Genomic DNA, 19,212 nt, shown 5'->3' with positions numbered 1-19,212 from the left:
TCAGGGTCTGCAGTAATATCATTTATCTGTAACTTTTGAGTGCAACATATCCGGGAGTGTTCTGAAAACAATGATAAAATATCCGAGAAAATTGTACAAAATAATACATTTTATTAACATAAAAAATCATGGAAAGCTTATAAATTACTCACATCAATCAAGCATACTTTTTCCTCTTTCCCTTAACATTTTCAGTCTCAGTTTCATACTCAATTTCTATTTGTTTTCGGCCTTTTGATTTTTTAGGGGTGGGCATCTTGCTGGTAGAAGCTTTCTCAATAACATCCTGAAAGATAAGACATTAAATCAGTTAATTAATCAAGATACGTAAAGGCTGCAGGCACTATAAGTATTTGGGGGTGCGATTGACCCAGCATGGAAGAATGGATCAAGCGATTACGGAAAGAAACACCCTGGCAAGGAAGGCTACAGCGATGTTAAATGGAATCCTCTGGGATCCGTGGATTTCCAAAGAGAACAAGAGAAGAATTTACAACTTAGTAGTCAAAAGTATTCTTATATACGGATGTGAAGTTTGGCAGCTAAAGCAACAGACATAGGGGATGCTAAGAGCAATGGAGATGGATTTCTGGAGGATGTCTGCAGGAATTTCTAAGAGAGATCAGGTCCGCAATGAAAGAGTGCATTAGATCATGGGAGTCGAAAATTACATCATATTCGACGTCATGACGAGACAGCTTGCCTGGTATGGTCATGTCAATAGAATGATGGATGAAAGGCTGCCAAAGAAGTTGCTTAGTCAGGTTCCTCCTGGGATGAGACGAAAGGGATGCCCAGTGAAAGGTTGGCGATAGGGAGTTTTGGAAGAAATAATGGTTTGCCAACTCCTTGAAGGGCTTTGGGATGATAGGGGACTTGGTCGGCTAGGTGTCGCAGAGCGCCAGAGAGCAATATAAAAGCGGCTTCATACATACACACAAAGATGCGTAAACATGAGCCGATTTTACAGCACTATCTAATGCTCTGTGACACCTAGCCGCCACACTAGCCTATCCTCAAATACCTCTTCAGGGAATTGGCACTCTCTCATTCCTTGTAACCTCCTGTTGCCATCCTTTTTCCAAGTGTCCCCTTCGCCTCATTCCAGAGGAAACCCAATCAAGCATCTTCTAAGGCAGCCTTCTTTCTGATCTCCTGTTACCATGACCATAGCAGTCTAGCTGTTTGGTCATGATATGTAATACAAATAATTTTTGACTTCCATAATCTGACGCACTCTATCATTACGGACCCGATCTCTTCTAGAAATTCCTGCCAACTTCCTCCATAAATCCATCTGTGTTACTCATGGTATATTCTGTACCCATTTCTTCAGTTACCACACCTCATGCTTATATATTAAAATACTTTTTACTTCAGCAAAGTAAATTTTCCTCTAGTCCTCTTTCAAAATTCGCTGATCCCAGAGGATACCATTTAACAACCCTATAGCCTTCGTTCCTAGGATGTTTTTTTCCTTGATAGCTTGTTCTGTCTTTCCATCCAGGGTCAATCATGCTCCCGTGTATTTATAATATGCACAGTCTTTCATCTGCTGCCCATCTTCCAACTCAAAGCTTTGCTGATCATCTCCTGAAGTCAGTTTCTAGGATTTGGATATACTGAATTCCGAGCCCCACTTCCGATACTCCTCTACCAACTGGGGTATCATGTACTTTGCGTCATCTTGATCTTAAGCGATCACCACTTGGTCATCAGCGGAGCATGAGGTTAACAAAATTTCAAAATCATTCGAGGGCACACCCATTCCACCACATGTTTTGTTCCATTCTTTCAGGATCAGTTACAGTTGCGGAGGAAAAATGGTCCTTTTAAAGAGCTTTATCAGGCAGTTTCAAGGGAATACAGAGTTTATTATGACAATTGTCACGACCTTTTCGAAATGAAAAAAGCTACGTATACACCATCAATGGCACTATCCAAAAGAAACAATTCGAGATTCAATTCCTATGCTTTGTTCAATTACCTCCCATCAGAACTTACTTGAGTAAGATGCAATTTTTAATAAAACGGAGTTATAAAAAACTGAGTTATAAAAAAAATCCATGCCTTGATTAATGTAATACTGTCTATTAGAACCTTCCTCGACTTTTTCCAGATTTAAACTCTAACTTGAATATTCAAACTTTAAGTGTTGAATTTGCCATATCAATGGTGAAACTACCAGACCACGAATCTCAGTTAGCAATGTTGCAGACTTCCTGTCATACTTAATTTTTTAAATGGAAAAATACTCAACGTCAATTCCTGAAAACTTCCATAATTTTTCTTCTGACACGCACAAGGAAACACACAGGAAACGCTGTGAAAACTTCAAGGAATGATACTGATTGTTTCTCCTTCAAAAAAATACAATGGAAGTGGAGATTTTTGAACACCGCAAACAAAATATGCTTCTAGTAGTTTCGCCGTCGATATAGTTCCTACCTACTTCTACTTCGGAGATAAAATCATCTTACAACAGTATTTACCTCAATATCACCATCTTCATCAGAAATTTCTATTTCATCTTCATCCAAAAATTCTCTTTCTTCCTCACTATCTTCTTCTGCTTCTTCTTCGCTTTCTCCTTCTACAAACTCGTCAGCTTCCTCTTCATCTTCTTCGAAATCTCCAACTTCGTCCTGAAACATTAATAATATAAATGAATAAACTAAAAGCTTATGTTGCCATTATGGTGGAACAATCAATGTTTTCTGGCAAAATGTACTCGCTGCAGGATTCTTCATTTTTCATTTGGGTATTGAGATGGGGGGAAAAAGTAATTTAAATACTGGAACAGCAGGATGTGGAATGGTACTGAGCTTGAGCTATTACTTTCTGGCGGAGAAATCAAAGCCAAAGAGAGAAAAAGTTAAAATTTGAGTGGCAATTAACTGAGGTGTTTCAGTGGAAGACTGAGAGGATAGGCTCTCTGGGTAGAACTGAGGAAAGAAAAGAAGAGACAAATGTCACATCCAAAAATTCCACCATTCAACAGATATTTACATGCTAACCAATGATCCAACTGATGATTGATGCATCCAGACTGTTGTGACTTTTGTCTCTTCTTTTCTTTCCCCAGTTCTACCTCTGTTTAAAAAAAAAATTTCTCCATCTCTTTTCCTGGGCAATTTAAGTTTTTTTGAGTGGGGGATTTGTAAAAAACTAAGATTTTCTCCAATGTTTGTGAAGATAGGTAGTTGCAAATTTTACCCCTTGTTTAAGAATTTTGTTAAATTTGTAAAAAATAAAAAACTGTAACAAAAATTTCTCAAGTTTTAATACAGCTAGATACCTGGAATTGTTTTAAAAAGACCAGAATCCCTTCCTGTATTATGTCAATCTAATTTTTGACGGAAAATATTTTTTCCATACTTTTTCTTAGAAATTCATTTTTTCTTTGACCATTGACAGAATTGCTTTTTTTTCTTCTTTTTTCTTGAAAACCTCTTTTGGGATAATGGAAACCATGTCACGTATATACAGTCCCTTCTGATAAATAAGGTAAGATAAAATTCTGGGCATTTGAAGAAGAAGGAAAAAAAAACACTGACAGCCTCTGGTTCAAAGAGAAATCGAGATATTTCTGTCAAGAAACTGAGAAAATTGCAAAATCTTTCAAAGCGGCTTGATATTGGAAGAGTTCACATACTATATCTTTCAACTTCAAAACTTTTTCAGGGGTCTTCCAAGCTAGATAACTAACATAGGTGGAATTAGGGGATGAAAAAGTGCCCATAGACTTGAGCTCAAAACAAAATCAATTTGCATAATAAAAATTAAGCATGCACTTGAGTCTTGCCTTTGCTGGATACTTGGGGACTAGCTGCCGTTTTTCACTCAGGGTAAGATATACATTCTTGCTCAGATTTGAACTCATGGTTGATTTTTTGGGTTTGGGGTCAGTATTTAGAATAACAATACCTCTTTATCGTTTTCTTCATCACTTGTACCTTCACCTTCATCCACTTCACCATCATCAATCTCCTCTTCATCTAGAGCTTTGTCGAATGCTTTTTGAGGGAAATTGTAGATATCTCCATACTGAAAACGAATGCATGGCACGAATAAAATATGATAAAAAAAAAACAACAACAACAACAACAAATCATACCAAAATGAAATACATAAAAACAATTTGAAAAATAATCATGCTGAGATGAAGTCATGTTTTTACAATTGGTAGTATTTTTTTAATTGATTGATATGGATGTACTATGCTGCCGTGCTAAGGAAGAACGCCGTATGAACCTTTAGGCATTGCCAAATTCCCTTCTTATGAATATTTTTCTTCCAGTTTTTCAGATAATATTGTTTGCAATTTTACTAAAAGTTCCTGAATATTTCACAGAAAAATATTCATAACTTTCCTCCACAATAAGCATTTTAGTGAAGGAAATTTGGCAACTCTCGATTGTTCATATGGCGTTCTTCCTTAGCAAGGCAGTACGCATGATTTTCATTTCTAAAATATCATAAAAAAATCAAACAAAATTCATTTCAGCATTAAATGAAAATATGGACATTCCGCCACTTACCTCCACTTGACATGAAAATGATTAAGAGCCTCCAAAAAAAAAAAAAAAAAAAAAAAAAAAAAAAAAAAAAAAAAAAAAAAAAACTACAAACGATAAAAGACCGATGAGTTTGAAAATAATTAATGGAAAAAATAATGATCAGAAGATACAGCAAGCTCCAGTAGTCAGGAAAATTAAAGCTCAAACTAGAAGAAATGAGTGATGGAAATTATTTCAAAGGATTAAAGTATAATATTAAAGCAAGGAAAGACTACACAATACACATCCTACCATTTACGTTTTGTAATTACCTAGACTTTACAAAACTTGTGAGGACAACTTTTACTGTTTCTGAGTATGTATAATTTTTCCTAGTGATCTATGATAGCAGTTACCTTAAGTCAGCAAAATTAAATTTTATGTTTTCAGCAAAATTGGACTAAAAAAATGAAAGATGGTTGATATCATTAAACATACCATGCCAGATTTCAAACGTTCAAGCAGTTCTTTTTCTATATTTGTTTCTAAACGTGCTGCAACTAGCGCTTTCTCTTCTTTCCGCTTAGTTCTCCTTTCTATTTTCCGCTGCAGAGGAATTAATTTATTTCTGAAATCAGTGATTAAATACATAGCAATTAAAAGACTGACAAAATTGATGTGGTAACAAACGTACTAAGTAACTTTAATCTCTTAAGCTATTACAGCTTAACCATACAGTGTAAAATCTAAATCAATACTTTTAAATATTTCACCACCACAAAGTCAACTGGCAAAGTTTCAGCAATCATGATATAAAAAAAAAATCTGACCTTAGACAAACAAAAACCATTTCAATTTCATCATTTTAGAATTCTACTTGTTATTAAGTACCAGTGCATTGATTTGGCCGGAGAATGAGTGCATATGAATCAAACTTTGAGATAAAGAATTTATTTTGTCTACCAGCAAACTGCTCTGATTGATTGGCTTCCAATGTTACAGGTGGCTTAAGCCTTAAAAAATCACCAACTACTCAAAGATTGATACAACTTAAAAACTCTCCATCAGAGAATGCCTGATTTTTCTCTTCTAGAAAATGATTGATAGTTTGTTTTGAACTGAGCCAGTTCAAAGAGGAGAAAAGTTCCGTTTTTCAATTTCTTTTTTAAATTTCAAGATCAACTTCAGCAATTACAGAGTGAGAGAATTCTATTGTGATTTTTTAGATAAAACATTGAGTATCAAGAGTAAGTTTTCATTCAAGTATTCAAATCTTTGGTCTCATTTCACACCTTTTTCTGACTGTGTCAAATAGATGCAAGTTGATTTTAACACTGTATTTTGCTTGTCGTAGGATTTAAGATACTGCAAAAACACCACAGAGGTTTCTTCAATAGTTTCTTTTATGAAAATAAAAAATGTCCACTCTTTGAACAAAGTAAGTAACTTACTGTGTGTACAAGTCCAGATCTAAGACTCAAGGACAAATCAGAGAAGAGGATTTATAGACAGGGATAAAAAATTTACTTACGTTCCTTTCAATTTAATTTCTCGCATACGGATTAAATATTGAGTGATTCTGACAAATCTTTGTTTGCATTTTTGTTTGATGAATGATGGCCAGAAAAGAAGGTTTTCATTTATCTGGTGAAGTGCTTTTTCAAAATTCTTGGACAGTTTAACCCTCTCCCATTGAAATCGAGGACTATGAACTCTAGAGATGAGGACAGAGACAAAAAATCATTAGACATCTGCGGTTACAAGCATTATTTTGAGTAAATAAGACATTGGTGATATTTACTATTTGTGTACTCATGATTCTAGACAGAGTGATAATATACACAGAAGTAACAATTGAAATCCTTCTAATCATGGATAAACAAAATCACAGGGCTCAGAGAGATTGAGGGAAACATCGTAGCTTTTATGAAGTGCAAAAAGGAATGAGTTGCATAAGCGATTAACTGCAATGAGTACTCTGTCACTGACAATGAGTGCTTTTTCATCGTGCATTTTGGCCGTAATTTCAGTAGAGAGGTATGCACTAGAGTATGGTTGTAAATACTTAGATTCATGCAAAATAAAATATTCATAAAACTAGAAAAAATTACTTCACAGGGAATTTACTCAGAAGCAGACTGGCTCCTCGGAGCGGTCCGGGAAATTACCAACAGACTGGCCCATCGCAGTGCTGCAGTGAACTCCCCCCCCCCCCTCCAACCCAAATAACTTTTCGATATTAGTCAAATGTGTACCTAGGTTATTTTGCAAAAATTGCCTCAGTTAAGTTAGATTGCCAGAATTCATTTTCGTGTGAATGTGATTCCAAGAATATCTCCCTGGAAATTTTGCCACATTTGTGATAAAAAAATGCCCACTTTCTTTCCCTGGAAGTTAGCTAAGTTCAGCGTTTCACGAACGATAGAACGTTAGGAGCATTTTAACTTGCGAAATTTGCACTCGTAAATTATATTTTCACCGGAAATCATACAGGGTTGCGAAATCTCTACAATCTTGTGATCTTAAGACTGCAAGCTTGCGGTGTGCCCTGTTTGGAAAGGGTGTGCACCAGGGTAGGTTCGACACCGAGAAAGTACGACTTTTCAACGATTTGAGCACACACTGTGCACGGAAAAAATTAAATTGCTGATTTAACAATTCAATTGCTAAAAAAGTGACTGCAATGTTTCAACGTAGATTTTACAACAAAAAATGCTATTATAACCACTATTGTAAGCTAATTTAACCCTGGGGGTGGTTAAAGTAGCATTTTTGTATTAAGAAATCTACATTGAAACATTGCAGTCACTTTTTTACGCAATTGAATTGTTAAATCAGCAATTTAATTTTTTCCGTGTGGGATAAGCGCAATGCATGAAGTATCTTACAGACTTGTAAGGTGCTCCTATGCGTTGAGCGCACTGTGCTGTAGGCGCAATGCATGAAGTATCCTACGGTCTCCTAAGGCGCTACTTACGCGCCAGCCCCGCGCCGCGCCGGCCGCACTGTGTTTGACGCGATTTTTCAAACTTGCGGCGTCAGCAGTCAACTTATGATTTTGAAGTTCTGGTACAGTTTGTTGGAATTATTGTCATTCCAAATAATAAAACATTACATAAAGGCCAACTAATTTTTTTCTCTTCATTTACATACTTTTATAAATAATTTTAGATAGAAGCGTGCAAATGAAACGACTTTTACTTTTCCTTCGTATGCAGATGTAGCATTGCCGATGCTGCGACGGAGAGAATCATGGGACCACAATGGCGGGTGCATTAACACTGAATCAGGCTTGGTCTCCTACTAACAGGGAGTCTGAGGGGTATTTGATACTCCTCAGTCCACAGGCTTTGACGATTTCGAGATGCAGATTTTTGATCGACTTCTGCGGAAGAATTTTGCTGTCCACTTTATTCCAGCACAAAGGACTTTCAAATTGTTACATTCAACAAATCCAGAATTTTTTTTATTTATTAATACTTATTCGATAATTTTGGTTGCAGTCATGTTTTAAAGGTTGCAACCCTTAATCCTTTTTAGCGCCATAAAATTTTTCAGAAGACCAGTCAAATTCATGCAGAAGTGCAGAACATCATGATTTGGGTCACCGGCTTCCTTTTTAAATTGAATCGGCCCAACATTTTTGGTTGTCTTACAAATTAGTAGGCCAGTCAGCTTAAGAAAAAATTGTGATTTGTGCCTTTAACCCACATTTCAAGTGATACGACTCAAATTTTCTGGCATTTCATAAATTTTCAGAGGGCTGGTAAAATTCATAAAAAAATCATGACCTGTGCCTCCGGCCCACTAGAAAACTGATATGATCCAAAATTCCTGGCGTCCTTGCAAACTTTTGGCGGGCCGGTCAGAGTCACGTATTTTGATTTGGGCTGCCGGTGGCCAGTCCTCTTATAATTTTCGTAGGGCCAATCTGATTTTGAGCCTCCTGCCCTCTTAGAATTTGTGTGGCCCGCTCATTTTCTACAAGGTCTCTTCTAAAATAAAATGTACTCAAGCGCCCTTTTCACAACTCAGTGTCCTTGTTTCCTCTTGTTCTCTTCATTTTTCTTTCCTCCTTCCTTTTTTTTCCTTTCCTTCTTTTTCCCCTCCACTGGCAGTGTTCGAAACTCACAGGCGCCAACGCGCCTAAAAATCGGCCATGGCGCCTAAAAAATGAAAGCTCTACGCAAAACATTGCCCCCTAAAAATCTGAATTTTCATATTAGGTGATTATTCGAAATTTCGACGCACGGCACCGGATTGAACTCGCAAAAAGCAATCAGTTGCGCCATGTTGAGCGCGCAATTTCGCCGCGGCGCAGCGGTACTTTTCTCTTCCTCAAGTCGCAGCTACTTACTAGTTCTGTTACGAAAACATCTTGCGTCTAACTTTTCACGAAATGCGCTGCAATATATAGGCAAAAAAAAGTCCGTTTGGCCCCTAAAAAATCTTCAATGGCGCCTAAAAATCGGGCTTGATGCACCACATGGCGCCTAAAACTCAACAGTGAGTTTCCAACACTGTCCACTGGCCCACCAGGAGCTTCCCGATATCTTGGTGGGCCAGTCCTCCTCTGCATTCGCTTTTTCTCTGAAATAAGTTAAAATTAAATAAAGATTGTGAGGAAAAAGTGACTAAAATTACCGTTCGGCTGTTTTCATGTACAAGTAGATAATTCCTTTATCCTCCCTTACTGTAGCATATCGACTGTTTGCTAATGGACATGATTTCCTGTGACATAATCCTGTCAAGTTATATTCATTTCGACAAAATTTTGATCCACCTATTGCTCTGTAATGAATAAAATCAAATGAGGTAAGACAATTATTGTACAACTGAACCTTTGACAATTTATCTTATGCATTTATGGATTCTGATAACAAGAAGTCTTTACTGTCTTTTCCTCGGTTTAAGGCTGGGGCAGCATAATCTGGGGTACAAAAAGTTCTTGACACTAAAAAATTTAGTTTTACACACTAAAAAACACTATAATTAGTTGCAATCCCAGCCTCAATGTTTTCTCTTTCTGTAAAAATGTCATAAGTAGACACCAAGCAAAAAAACTTCCGATATGCTTTTCATTTTCTGTTTGTTCCTCTTCAGTTTTCCTTGAATTAAAAAATTTTCTCACAAGCTCACAGGATTCCTGACATCACACGTAAGTTCCGACTTGAGCGCTTAAGCAATTTCTGCACCCTTCATAAAAAACTATCTTCTAGAATTATTTAGATAGATTTTGCTACGCTCTTTTGAGTTGAAATGAATATGAAGGTTACTTACGTTACTTTAAATGAACAGAACGTGTTGTTTATTAGACTCCAGGTAACCTAGAAAACAGAAGGAAAAGTTCTTTAACAGTAGAAGGAAAAGAAGTCAACACTATTTAAATAGGGGGGCTGGCCCCTCTAGATTTGAAAATAGTGCAATCTGCCTCCCCCCCCCCCCCCAAAAAAAAATTCTAGATGATGGGGAAGAACCTTCGTCGAGGATGATTATCTCTCTTAATGTAGAATCTTAAATGAAAACGCCGTGTTCCATCAGTTAGTATTTTCTGAAATTTTCATCACGGAAGCCTCAAAATGCGTCCAAATAGATTTAGAGTTTCAAAAGCTTTCCAAATTTATTGAATGCAACAATGCAAAAGTATTATTAACTGAAAGTAAAAAAATAAACGAAAGTTTTCATGGAAATTGATGGAAACTCTCGCAGGAGCCTAAAAATGCATCCAAATAGACTTAAAATTTCCCATGGGAGGCCCCCTACCCTCTTCTGGGGGGTATTCCACACCCTTCAGACCCCCCCCCCCCAGTAGTAGAAGGGCAAGCCCCCCCCCCCCCCCTAGCAAAATGACCTAGGTAAGTATGCCTGTTACTGAAAGATAGCACCATTAATGAGTGGTGACTTGAAAAATACTTGGCTTTTACCTCATCATTTTTGGATGAGCAAGCTCTAGCCTAAAAATCACCAAAAATTAGCGACTGTTATTTGGCTTAAAAATAAGTTCATTATGATATTTTGAGGGCCTAAGTTCGGAGGCATTTAAGGAATTTACATTTATTGACAAAATTCGCGTTTACGTCTCAGCCCAATACTGAACAGTGAAAAGAAGCTGATGAAATTCAGGAAAGCAAGTGTGCTAAAGAAGAATTCATTTTCTGTAGTTTATTGGAGGCATGTTAAGGTATTGTTGGATACACAGCCAGCTACTAGTATTGATCACCAACTACTTCAGGACAACAGTTCTGGACAGGACAGGGAATAGTGCATGGACTGTGATGCCTTCAAATCTTAGAATACACCCCTCTGTGGTTAAGTTTGTGATTTTAAAATACTTTAAACTACAGTTGCGATCTGGGCGAATAATTGAACGTTACAAGTGGTTGTGGTTAGAGTGGTTTGCAAATGCTGGGCTAACTTCTGGCCATAATCACAGTTTGCAAACGATATTAATAGCTATGCTCTAAACGGTTCGCCTGAAACTTAATGGCTTGAGACTTGCTGTATTTTAAATACAACAGGGAGTACATAATGTGATAAGACTCGTTCCGTTTTCTTGTTGCCCTAGCCAGTCAACTGAAACGCAAGGTACCAAATAAGTATGAGAAGAGATAATTCTGTCCAAAACTTACGTCGTCGTGATTCATGGTGTAGAAATTATTCTTCAGGAGCACTCAAGAAATATCTGTCACTTTGATAAAAAAATAAAACACACTTTAATAGAATTTCATGCTTTAATGACACGACCACGTTGTTTTGATCGCAAATGAAGGATTGAGGCATTGAGGTTATGTTTACACATGACCTCACTGATTTTTCCAGTTTTCTTTCTGCCAATCAGACGCTGAATTTAAGGGCGGGTAATTTGAATCCGCCCATTTAAGTAATGCGGGCAGTTCCATGATTTACTCTCTTTGTCCTCATTCAGTAGATCATTTGAAGAGGTCTGGACCAGGGACGAGTTCTATAGGACGCCGTTCTGTTGTGAGCGGGTGATTGCAGCGCATTCTCGCGTAGGATCCTAGTCAACTCAGAGGATCCTTCCCCCCGAACCTCGACTCATCCATCGCCCGCTCCAAAAGTGAGGTTAAGCCGGAGATTGAAAAATAACACATAAGGCGGCTGAATTCTTGAAAAATAAGTATATTTTTGGCGTTTTTCGACCCCTTTCGACAAGGAAGGGCCCGCCGCATGTAATAGTACGGTGAAAAATTCGATTTTTCGCAGTTATACGCGATCCTACGGATTTTAATGAAGTCCAACAACTGATAACAGCAGTGAGTTGCGAGGATCCTACGCGCGATAGCAGCACTAGTACCTGCTCACGAATTTTTACATTGACTCTTACGGGAGTCCAGGGTCCTATAGAACTGGTCCCTGTCTGGACCATCAGTTTAATTGAGTATGATGAGCAAACGTATGGGAGCACAGATTAGTCCAGATCGCTAACATCGGCGGAGGAGCGTGAGTAGTTTTGTGAGCGCCATTGGCGGGAAAATCCATGGGCATTTAAAACTAGGAACCAAAACTGAAATTTTGGCTATTTTCAGCAGATTTTCGGCGGGAGAATACTTCTTTTTCAGATTTTTGTGGGATGAAACGTTCCGAAGAATTCAAGAATTAGTTTCTCAGTAGAATTTATGTGGTTCAATATTTCCAGATTAAATAATTAAGGTGGAAATAAATAAAGAAGGAGAATTAATTAAAATACGAGTAAACAAGGCTAAAAATTATTGAAACACTAAAAGGTAAGACGTTTCGAGCTGCTTCCAGCTCATTTTTCAGCTGCAAAAACACATAAAAACAAGTAAAAAATTGAGTGGCGACCTGACCTCAGCCGTTATCACGTAACCACTCATAATAACGGCTGGGGTCAGGTCGCCACTCAATTTTTTACTTGTTATGTTTTTGCAGCTGAAAATGAGCTGGTAGCAGCTCGAAACGTCCTGCCTTTAAGTGTTTCAATAATTTTTAGCCTTGTTTACCCGTATTTTAATTAATTCTCCTTCTTTATTCGTATAATCGGGCTATGTTTTTGTGCTTTATCGGTGGAAATAAACAAATCAGAGTTCATCAGTATACTGAGTAGATAACATTATTGAAAAAATTTGCAGATTATAATATATCATATTTTTGAAGTTTAAAGCCTTAGAAACCGAAAATTAAAGCAAAATCCTGCCAAAATGAGACTTTTGGTTCCTAGTTTTGAATTCCCGCCAGGCCCCCATGAGAGCAGTTAATTGCTACCAACTGTTGTAAGAATATTGGAACAGAATACTTAGCATAACAGTACTTGATAAAATCTTATTTGATCAAAAACCATTATTACACATTACTATTTATACTTTTTTCAAGCTTTATAATCAGATTCAATAGGAAATTTCTCTCGATCTGGTCAAGTTCTTTCACTACTGGTAGTGCCATCAATTTTCTAAAGTTGCCTAACCTGTAGCAAAAATTACTCACGCTTCTGAAGCATTGGCTAGATTGGATGTTAGCGATCTGGACTAATCTGTGTATGGAGTCAAAAAAATTGCCAAACTATCCGGGACAGGGCCGGGTTTGCCATTAGGCTACATGGGTCCACGGCAAAGACAATGGGTAATGTTACCTGGAGGAACACAATCTTTAAGACCTCATTCCAAGCCGCTAGCTTGGGCAGAAAAAGGGGGCGGGCGCCCCCCCCCCCCCCTCCCCTCAATTCTACTCGGCCTCATTTATCTAGTTCATTTCTGTAGTATTTTGTAGTTTTGCTCATTTGTTTAGTTCCTCATTAAAATGGTTCATTCATTATTTCATAATTGGATTAATTTTAATCAGTTTCTTCATAGCTGCCATTTATTTTGTTTTGTCTTTCTTTCATTTTCATTTTAACGAAATACATGTTTTCATGAGAATTAACTTGAGATGAATTATATTAAAATCCACAATAAGATATGATATTTTTAAAAGCAAGTCAGCAAAATTTCAGAGATTTGAAATATGTAATTTCATTTAATTTGTCATTGAGAGTGGCTTAAAATTTCTCTGGAGACGTTCCAATTTTCAAAAATCCCCCTCCTAGGGGAATCCCTCAGACCCCCCTTAGCCCAAGTTCTACATCCTCCTGTGACCCCCTCCCCACAGACAATTTATAGTTGCGCCCATGTGACGGCTGCCTGTATTTTTAACATTTTATTTTTCGCGTCTTTTAACTTTTTATTTTCCAAATTCAGTTTTTCTGATGTCAATATTTTCGCAACTGTTGCCTCAAAATTGTGTAAAAGCAGGGTTTTTTCAGTGATGGATTTTCAATTATTTTCCTTGGTATCGCACCAATGTAGCATTCTTCCTCCTTTCCGGGAAGGAGGGGGTAGGGGAGGTCTTGGGTCCCTCCCCCTTGGAGCGCCTTCTTTTGAGGCACCAACCGAAATTCAGCTCACCCGATAGCACAAAAAAGTTCGGAAGAATATTCTGACCCAATGAGTTTTCCGACTTTTTGGGCGCCTTTGAATATCAGAGATTATTCTGAGAATATTCTTGGATAGAGGGTAAAATCGGATATTCTTCGAATGTCTGAACATTACGAGCTGGCTCGTACGCCCGTGGGGCGCGGTACCACTGGTATATAGGTCTCCATGTATGTTCATGCTCAAAGCGATTTCTCGACATCACAAACATGTCACACCTGATTTATGCATGACCCCGCCGGCATGCGGCATGTGGACGTTTTTGGCAATGTTTCATGGAAATGTTGTCACGCAACATTTCACCGTAATATTTTTCAGCAATGTGTTGATAATGTATTTGAACGTTGTCTTAATAACATTTTTCTGACAATGTTTTAAAAAAAATCTACAAGAAAATTACAAAAATTGCAAGCAATATTGAGTAATATTTCTGGATAATGTTATCGATATATTTAACGAATAATTATTAAAACGGAATATGTATGGTTTATCATATTCATAAAAAACCCTGCAGAAAATAATAAATAATTTGTCAAAAACATATTTTAATTTAAAATTGACCATGTTTATTAAATATGTGTCAATAATATTATAAATTAAATTTTCAGTATTGTAAGAATTTATTACGTAACGTTTAGCGAAGTGTCACCGCACGCGTCATAAAAAAGTTAATCGCTGTGTGGCACGTTCAGATTTACTTATTCTAGGGCGATGGAGACAATGGTAAGCAGGACCGAATGTATATCATGGTGTCCGCAAAGGCTTGAAGGGGCACTGTTTCATGCACGATTACGGGCAGACCGAGACCATCTTTGCAATGCAGCGACCATTGGCGGCGAGTATCAACTTATCGCTTAACTCCAATACTAGACGCGCAGATTTTTTTCACAGTGAAACATATTTTTGGAGTCAATGACAAAATTGGAGGTGCTAAAATGAAATGAAGTCATTTATTTAAAATTTAGAATAACATTGGTCTCATGGATGTTTCTTTAGATGCAAACACAAATCTTAATTTTAATTAAAGACCAATTTCTTTGTACACGAAAACATTCGCGTGTGGGTGCCTAACTTTCGATTTTATCGCGCTCGATTTACGGATGGATTGCTCGTGCTTGAAGACACGTTTTATCTGTCAAATATGGTTTCATTTACTAGCCCACCGGCGAGCGCGCACCGTACCCATACGTGCTCATCGATACCGGTTCTCCGGAAACAACATTTTCGGGTAAGTACGCCAGCTGTGCACGACGTTTCCCACCCAAAACTCACGTAAACTAACAACCCCGCCGCTACGTTTCGGTCGTTTGCTAATGCCAGGAAGGAGTCGCGTGGTACTCGTTACTGTAGATCACCGAGCGCAGATTAGGTGTCTGTATTATTCCCGAGTCTCTTTCCTGATGGCAGGCTCCAACTAACTGTAAGTCCTTAAATTTTGTAAGTAATCATTTCCGGAAATACTGTAGATCGACAGACCTACCAAAATAATGACTAATTCAATGCGATTTCCACGCTCCAGCCAACGAAAATTTATGTTTTCACTTCTCACATGAAAAGACCTATACTGTCACAGTGGTCATTCTTGTGCTAGACGCAACGTCGTTCTGGGAACTACATTGGAGCGGGCAGGTCTCGTTTCGGTTTAGGAGCTCACTGGGAAACCATGCAATACTTTTGTTAACAAGGTGGAGAGTCTCAATTAACTCACATGAGACAAACTGCAGTGCTAGCGATCAGAGCGAGTCGATAAGTGCAGGCGGGGATGGAACATCAAGACCCCATTAACATCTTGTGATACGCTGGCTAGTGCACGAATAGACATGCGCTAATGGCTTGTACGCCATCACGGGCAGACAAAGGTGCGCAAATTTAGACCTTACGTCGATTAGACCAAAGTCCATCACTAAGTTGGGGACGCTATAGTAATTAAAACAGACTCAGCGTACAATATAAATAGGTCATCACTCATAATCCCCCAAACCTGCAATGTACGCACCAAAGGTTATATGACCATTATGGTTCGAGTTACAATACAAAGATATGCGTCCATTTGTCCAGGAGTGATGATATGTTCCCGTATCTCTATTATTTTTACAACCCCTCTACTGGGAGTTAGCATCGGTTGACATCTTCAACAATAACTTACTAATTTCTCAGTGAATGTAACAATGCTACTCTTGCATGTTCCGAACATCACCACGCGTGGGATAGCATGTCAGGCGAACAGGAAGCCCTGAAACTCAAGCAATATCATCATATGTTTCAGTGCCCTATACACTAGATCCATATGTACTTATCTTAAAACTGAGTTCATAGCATTGTTAGAATATCTCGTAGGGAATAACCAGAAAACGCTGTTCCGTTGAAGCCTGCTCCGTCTCATTGTCCTTGCTTCTTATATACACCCGGCAATGTTAGATGCCGTCAAAAAAGTAAGCCTGATCAATTCTCAAAATCGGGAATCGCATATCCTTCACCTGCGTGTAAGGACAGAGTATGTCCGAAGTATCCAAGCGTACAGAGCGCGCCGAGTTTTTTTATCGTTTTTAGGCTTCGTTTTCCCTTGTACTGAGTGCTAGGGCAATCATTTACACAAAATGCACTAGAGTGCGGTAACCAGTATGTTTGTTATTTCCAAGAGCGACACTCAAATGAGCAAACTCATGTTACCATGCCCTAAACCTAAATTTTGGGCCATTGTCAGGTCAAATTTCAGGAGATATGTGTTAATGATGTAACATTTTCAATAGTGGAAATGTTGTGATTTGGGATGGAGGGCGAAAAAGCCGATCATTAACTGACCGATTTCAGATTGCCTACTATTCTCAGTTTCATCAATTTGCAGAAACGGGGTTTGAAAATCAAAAAGTTGGCGACTTGGTTATGGTAAGAGTTCACAAACTGAACTCACTTAGGTAACTGTTAATCCATTTAGAAGGGCCAAAATAAAAAAAAAAATTTCTATTAAAATCTAAAAAAAATTTTTTTTTTTCATATTTTTTTTTTCCCTCAGTTTCAAGAGAGATCTGGAAACACTCTCTGGTATAAACAATTGAGGAGGTTACACCGGATTTATAGTTTTTGGAATGAATTGCACATTTTGATGGGCATATTTTAAAATTTCATTCTACTGAAATGAACAGCTGGAAGCATTAGGAAAATATTTTTTTCACCGGTAAACTTTGACGTCAAGTATGGAATAAACTCTAAGAGCAAAACAGTCACAAGTGCCACCTCACCAGAACTGATCACTAATGCCTTGTATTAATGCTGTTTATTTGTGTGTTTTTTCGGTTTTTGACGGGCTTCTGCAACTCCAGCATGCTCCCTCTATCTGGTATTTCTTACATAAGGATTAGAGAAAGCGGCGTACGTATTTCTATGGACATGGCTGTCAGTTTCTCAACTGAGCAGTATCCGATCGGACATTAGCAGGGACTAAAACCTCATGGGTTTTGAGCAAGTCACCATGCATCGCGCAAAAGCACATAACCAAAAGAAGTTTGAAGTGTGTTCAGAGAAAAATAAAACGTAAGTATTAGCAGCTATTGTTTTCCTAAAAATGTTATGTGCTGACGGAAATTTTTTGTAGAAAAATTTGAAGGGTGTGGGGTGAAGTTCGATTCGTTACCTTTTATTATGCATTGCTATATTCTAAAGGGAGAAACTACTGACCGTGGAAAAGTGCTGTTGTCAAAAGTATCAATGAATAGCATCATTGGTGTTTATTTTTCAGGTAATATTTTTGAAGACAGGATACTAGTTGAAGTTAGGTGTAGTGGTATGAATATTATAAACATCTTTGCATGCAATTAAGCCCGGCCCATGTCAATCCCTGCAACAAACAACCTTACTATGCCATGTAACTGAAGAATCCCTTTTGCATTTTTTCATTCGGTTTGTTGGCTCCAAGCGTCCTGAAGCTGTCGGTACAAATTAATTTGAGGCACTAAGCCTGACCGGGTTGGTGTATATCACCCTGTTAAATTTACCATAACGTATTGCAGTACAGGCTCGTTCCGGCATTAAGTGGTTCTATAAGAAAAGACGTTAGGGAGGAGCAAATGGACTTTTCGGTTTGACGTGATGTACGCTTCAATTGATAATCTATGCATGATTAAATCGGTCACTTTCGGCCAATGGTATCAGATCCATGTGAAGTGCACAAATTTTCGCCGCCATTTGATTTTTTATTAAGAGAAATTGTTCGACAAAGCTGGTCCAAAAATTTCACTAAAATTTTCTCAGTGTAATGTGATAAAAATAGTGACATGTTTCTAACAGAATCAACGATTTCTCTATAAATTACTTAATTGCAGCAGAACTTTTTAAACTGCTGGAGTTGCGATACTTGGCCGGAAGTGGCGATCTCATTATTAGCTTAAATTTTGGTCAGTAATGGACACTAGATTTATTAAGTGTATTAATGTACATAAATCGTTTAGGTATTATTGGTAAAATGATTTTAATAAACTCAAGTAAGATTACTTAAGGTTTCTTCAGAAAGTGACATTTTTATCAAATTTGATTAAGGATACTTAATGTGAAGAAATGTGAATTCACTTACTTTAAGCTTACTCAAGCTTACTACGTTTACTTTTCCCTTACTTATCTTGAATCCAAATGCTTCATGGGGATCACTGACGAGGAATAAAACACTACGAGCACATCACTGTGCTGGTCTATTTTATTTTTCTAAGTTATCAATGTATTTATATTTTTGGTAATGTTTAGGAAAACTATCATGATTTTAAAAATACATGCGTGTTGAAGTTTACAGTTTCAATTCCTTATCGTCATTTAGTTTCATTTTCTGTAGTATTATAAATTTCACGTCAATATTTCTTCAAATCTTATCATCAGAAGTATGTCAATTCTCATTTGTGTTATGTTTTGTGACCTTTCGGGTAATTTATATTCAGATTTATTATGTTCTCATTTTCTTTTGTTTTAGTAGGTAAGAAGTTTCTGGGGTGAATTTATGATTAATATTTATTTTGTTTTTCTTTCTTTATTTTTTCTAGTATGGGTAAGCGGTTTCGCCGGGGAAATCCTTGGGATAAGAGCCCCAAATTTGTGTTTTCTTCCTAAATAAAAGGCGCAGCTAGGCAATGTCAAAAGCGCATCAGTAGGGTGTTATTTTTGGCGTTTCGAATTGTAAATTTTATTTTTCTCTATTGACCATCTTCTCCAGTTCAAGCTCTCCTTTCAGCGTTTTGTTCTAATCGCCTACAGCTTATTTGCTAAAATTTGATTTTTGAATAGAA

General features: G+C 37.5%; 1 protein-coding gene across 1 annotated transcript; it reads right to left on the bottom strand.

The window, feature by feature from the left end:
- Nucleotides 1-91: 91 nt before the first annotated feature.
- On the bottom strand, nt 92-11,287 carry Rbm13 (RNA-binding motif protein 13). Its single transcript, XM_019047840.2, has 8 exons — nt 11,129-11,287; nt 9,780-9,826; nt 9,144-9,290; nt 6,031-6,213; nt 4,998-5,127; nt 3,928-4,047; nt 2,493-2,645; nt 92-286 (listed from the first exon to the last, which is right to left on the bottom strand). Exons 1-8 carry the CDS (start codon nt 11,141-11,143, stop codon nt 158-160), a joined length of 924 nt encoding a protein of 307 aa, XP_018903385.2. The 5' UTR covers nt 11,144-11,287; the 3' UTR covers nt 92-157.
- Nucleotides 11,288-19,212: the final 7,925 nt, after the last annotated feature.

The sequence above is a fragment of the Bemisia tabaci genome, chromosome 1, assembly GCF_918797505.1.
Source record: "Bemisia tabaci chromosome 1, PGI_BMITA_v3".
NCBI classification, from domain to species: Eukaryota; Metazoa; Arthropoda; class Insecta; order Hemiptera; family Aleyrodidae; genus Bemisia; species Bemisia tabaci.
This window is presented reverse-complemented; position numbering and strand designations above follow the sequence as displayed.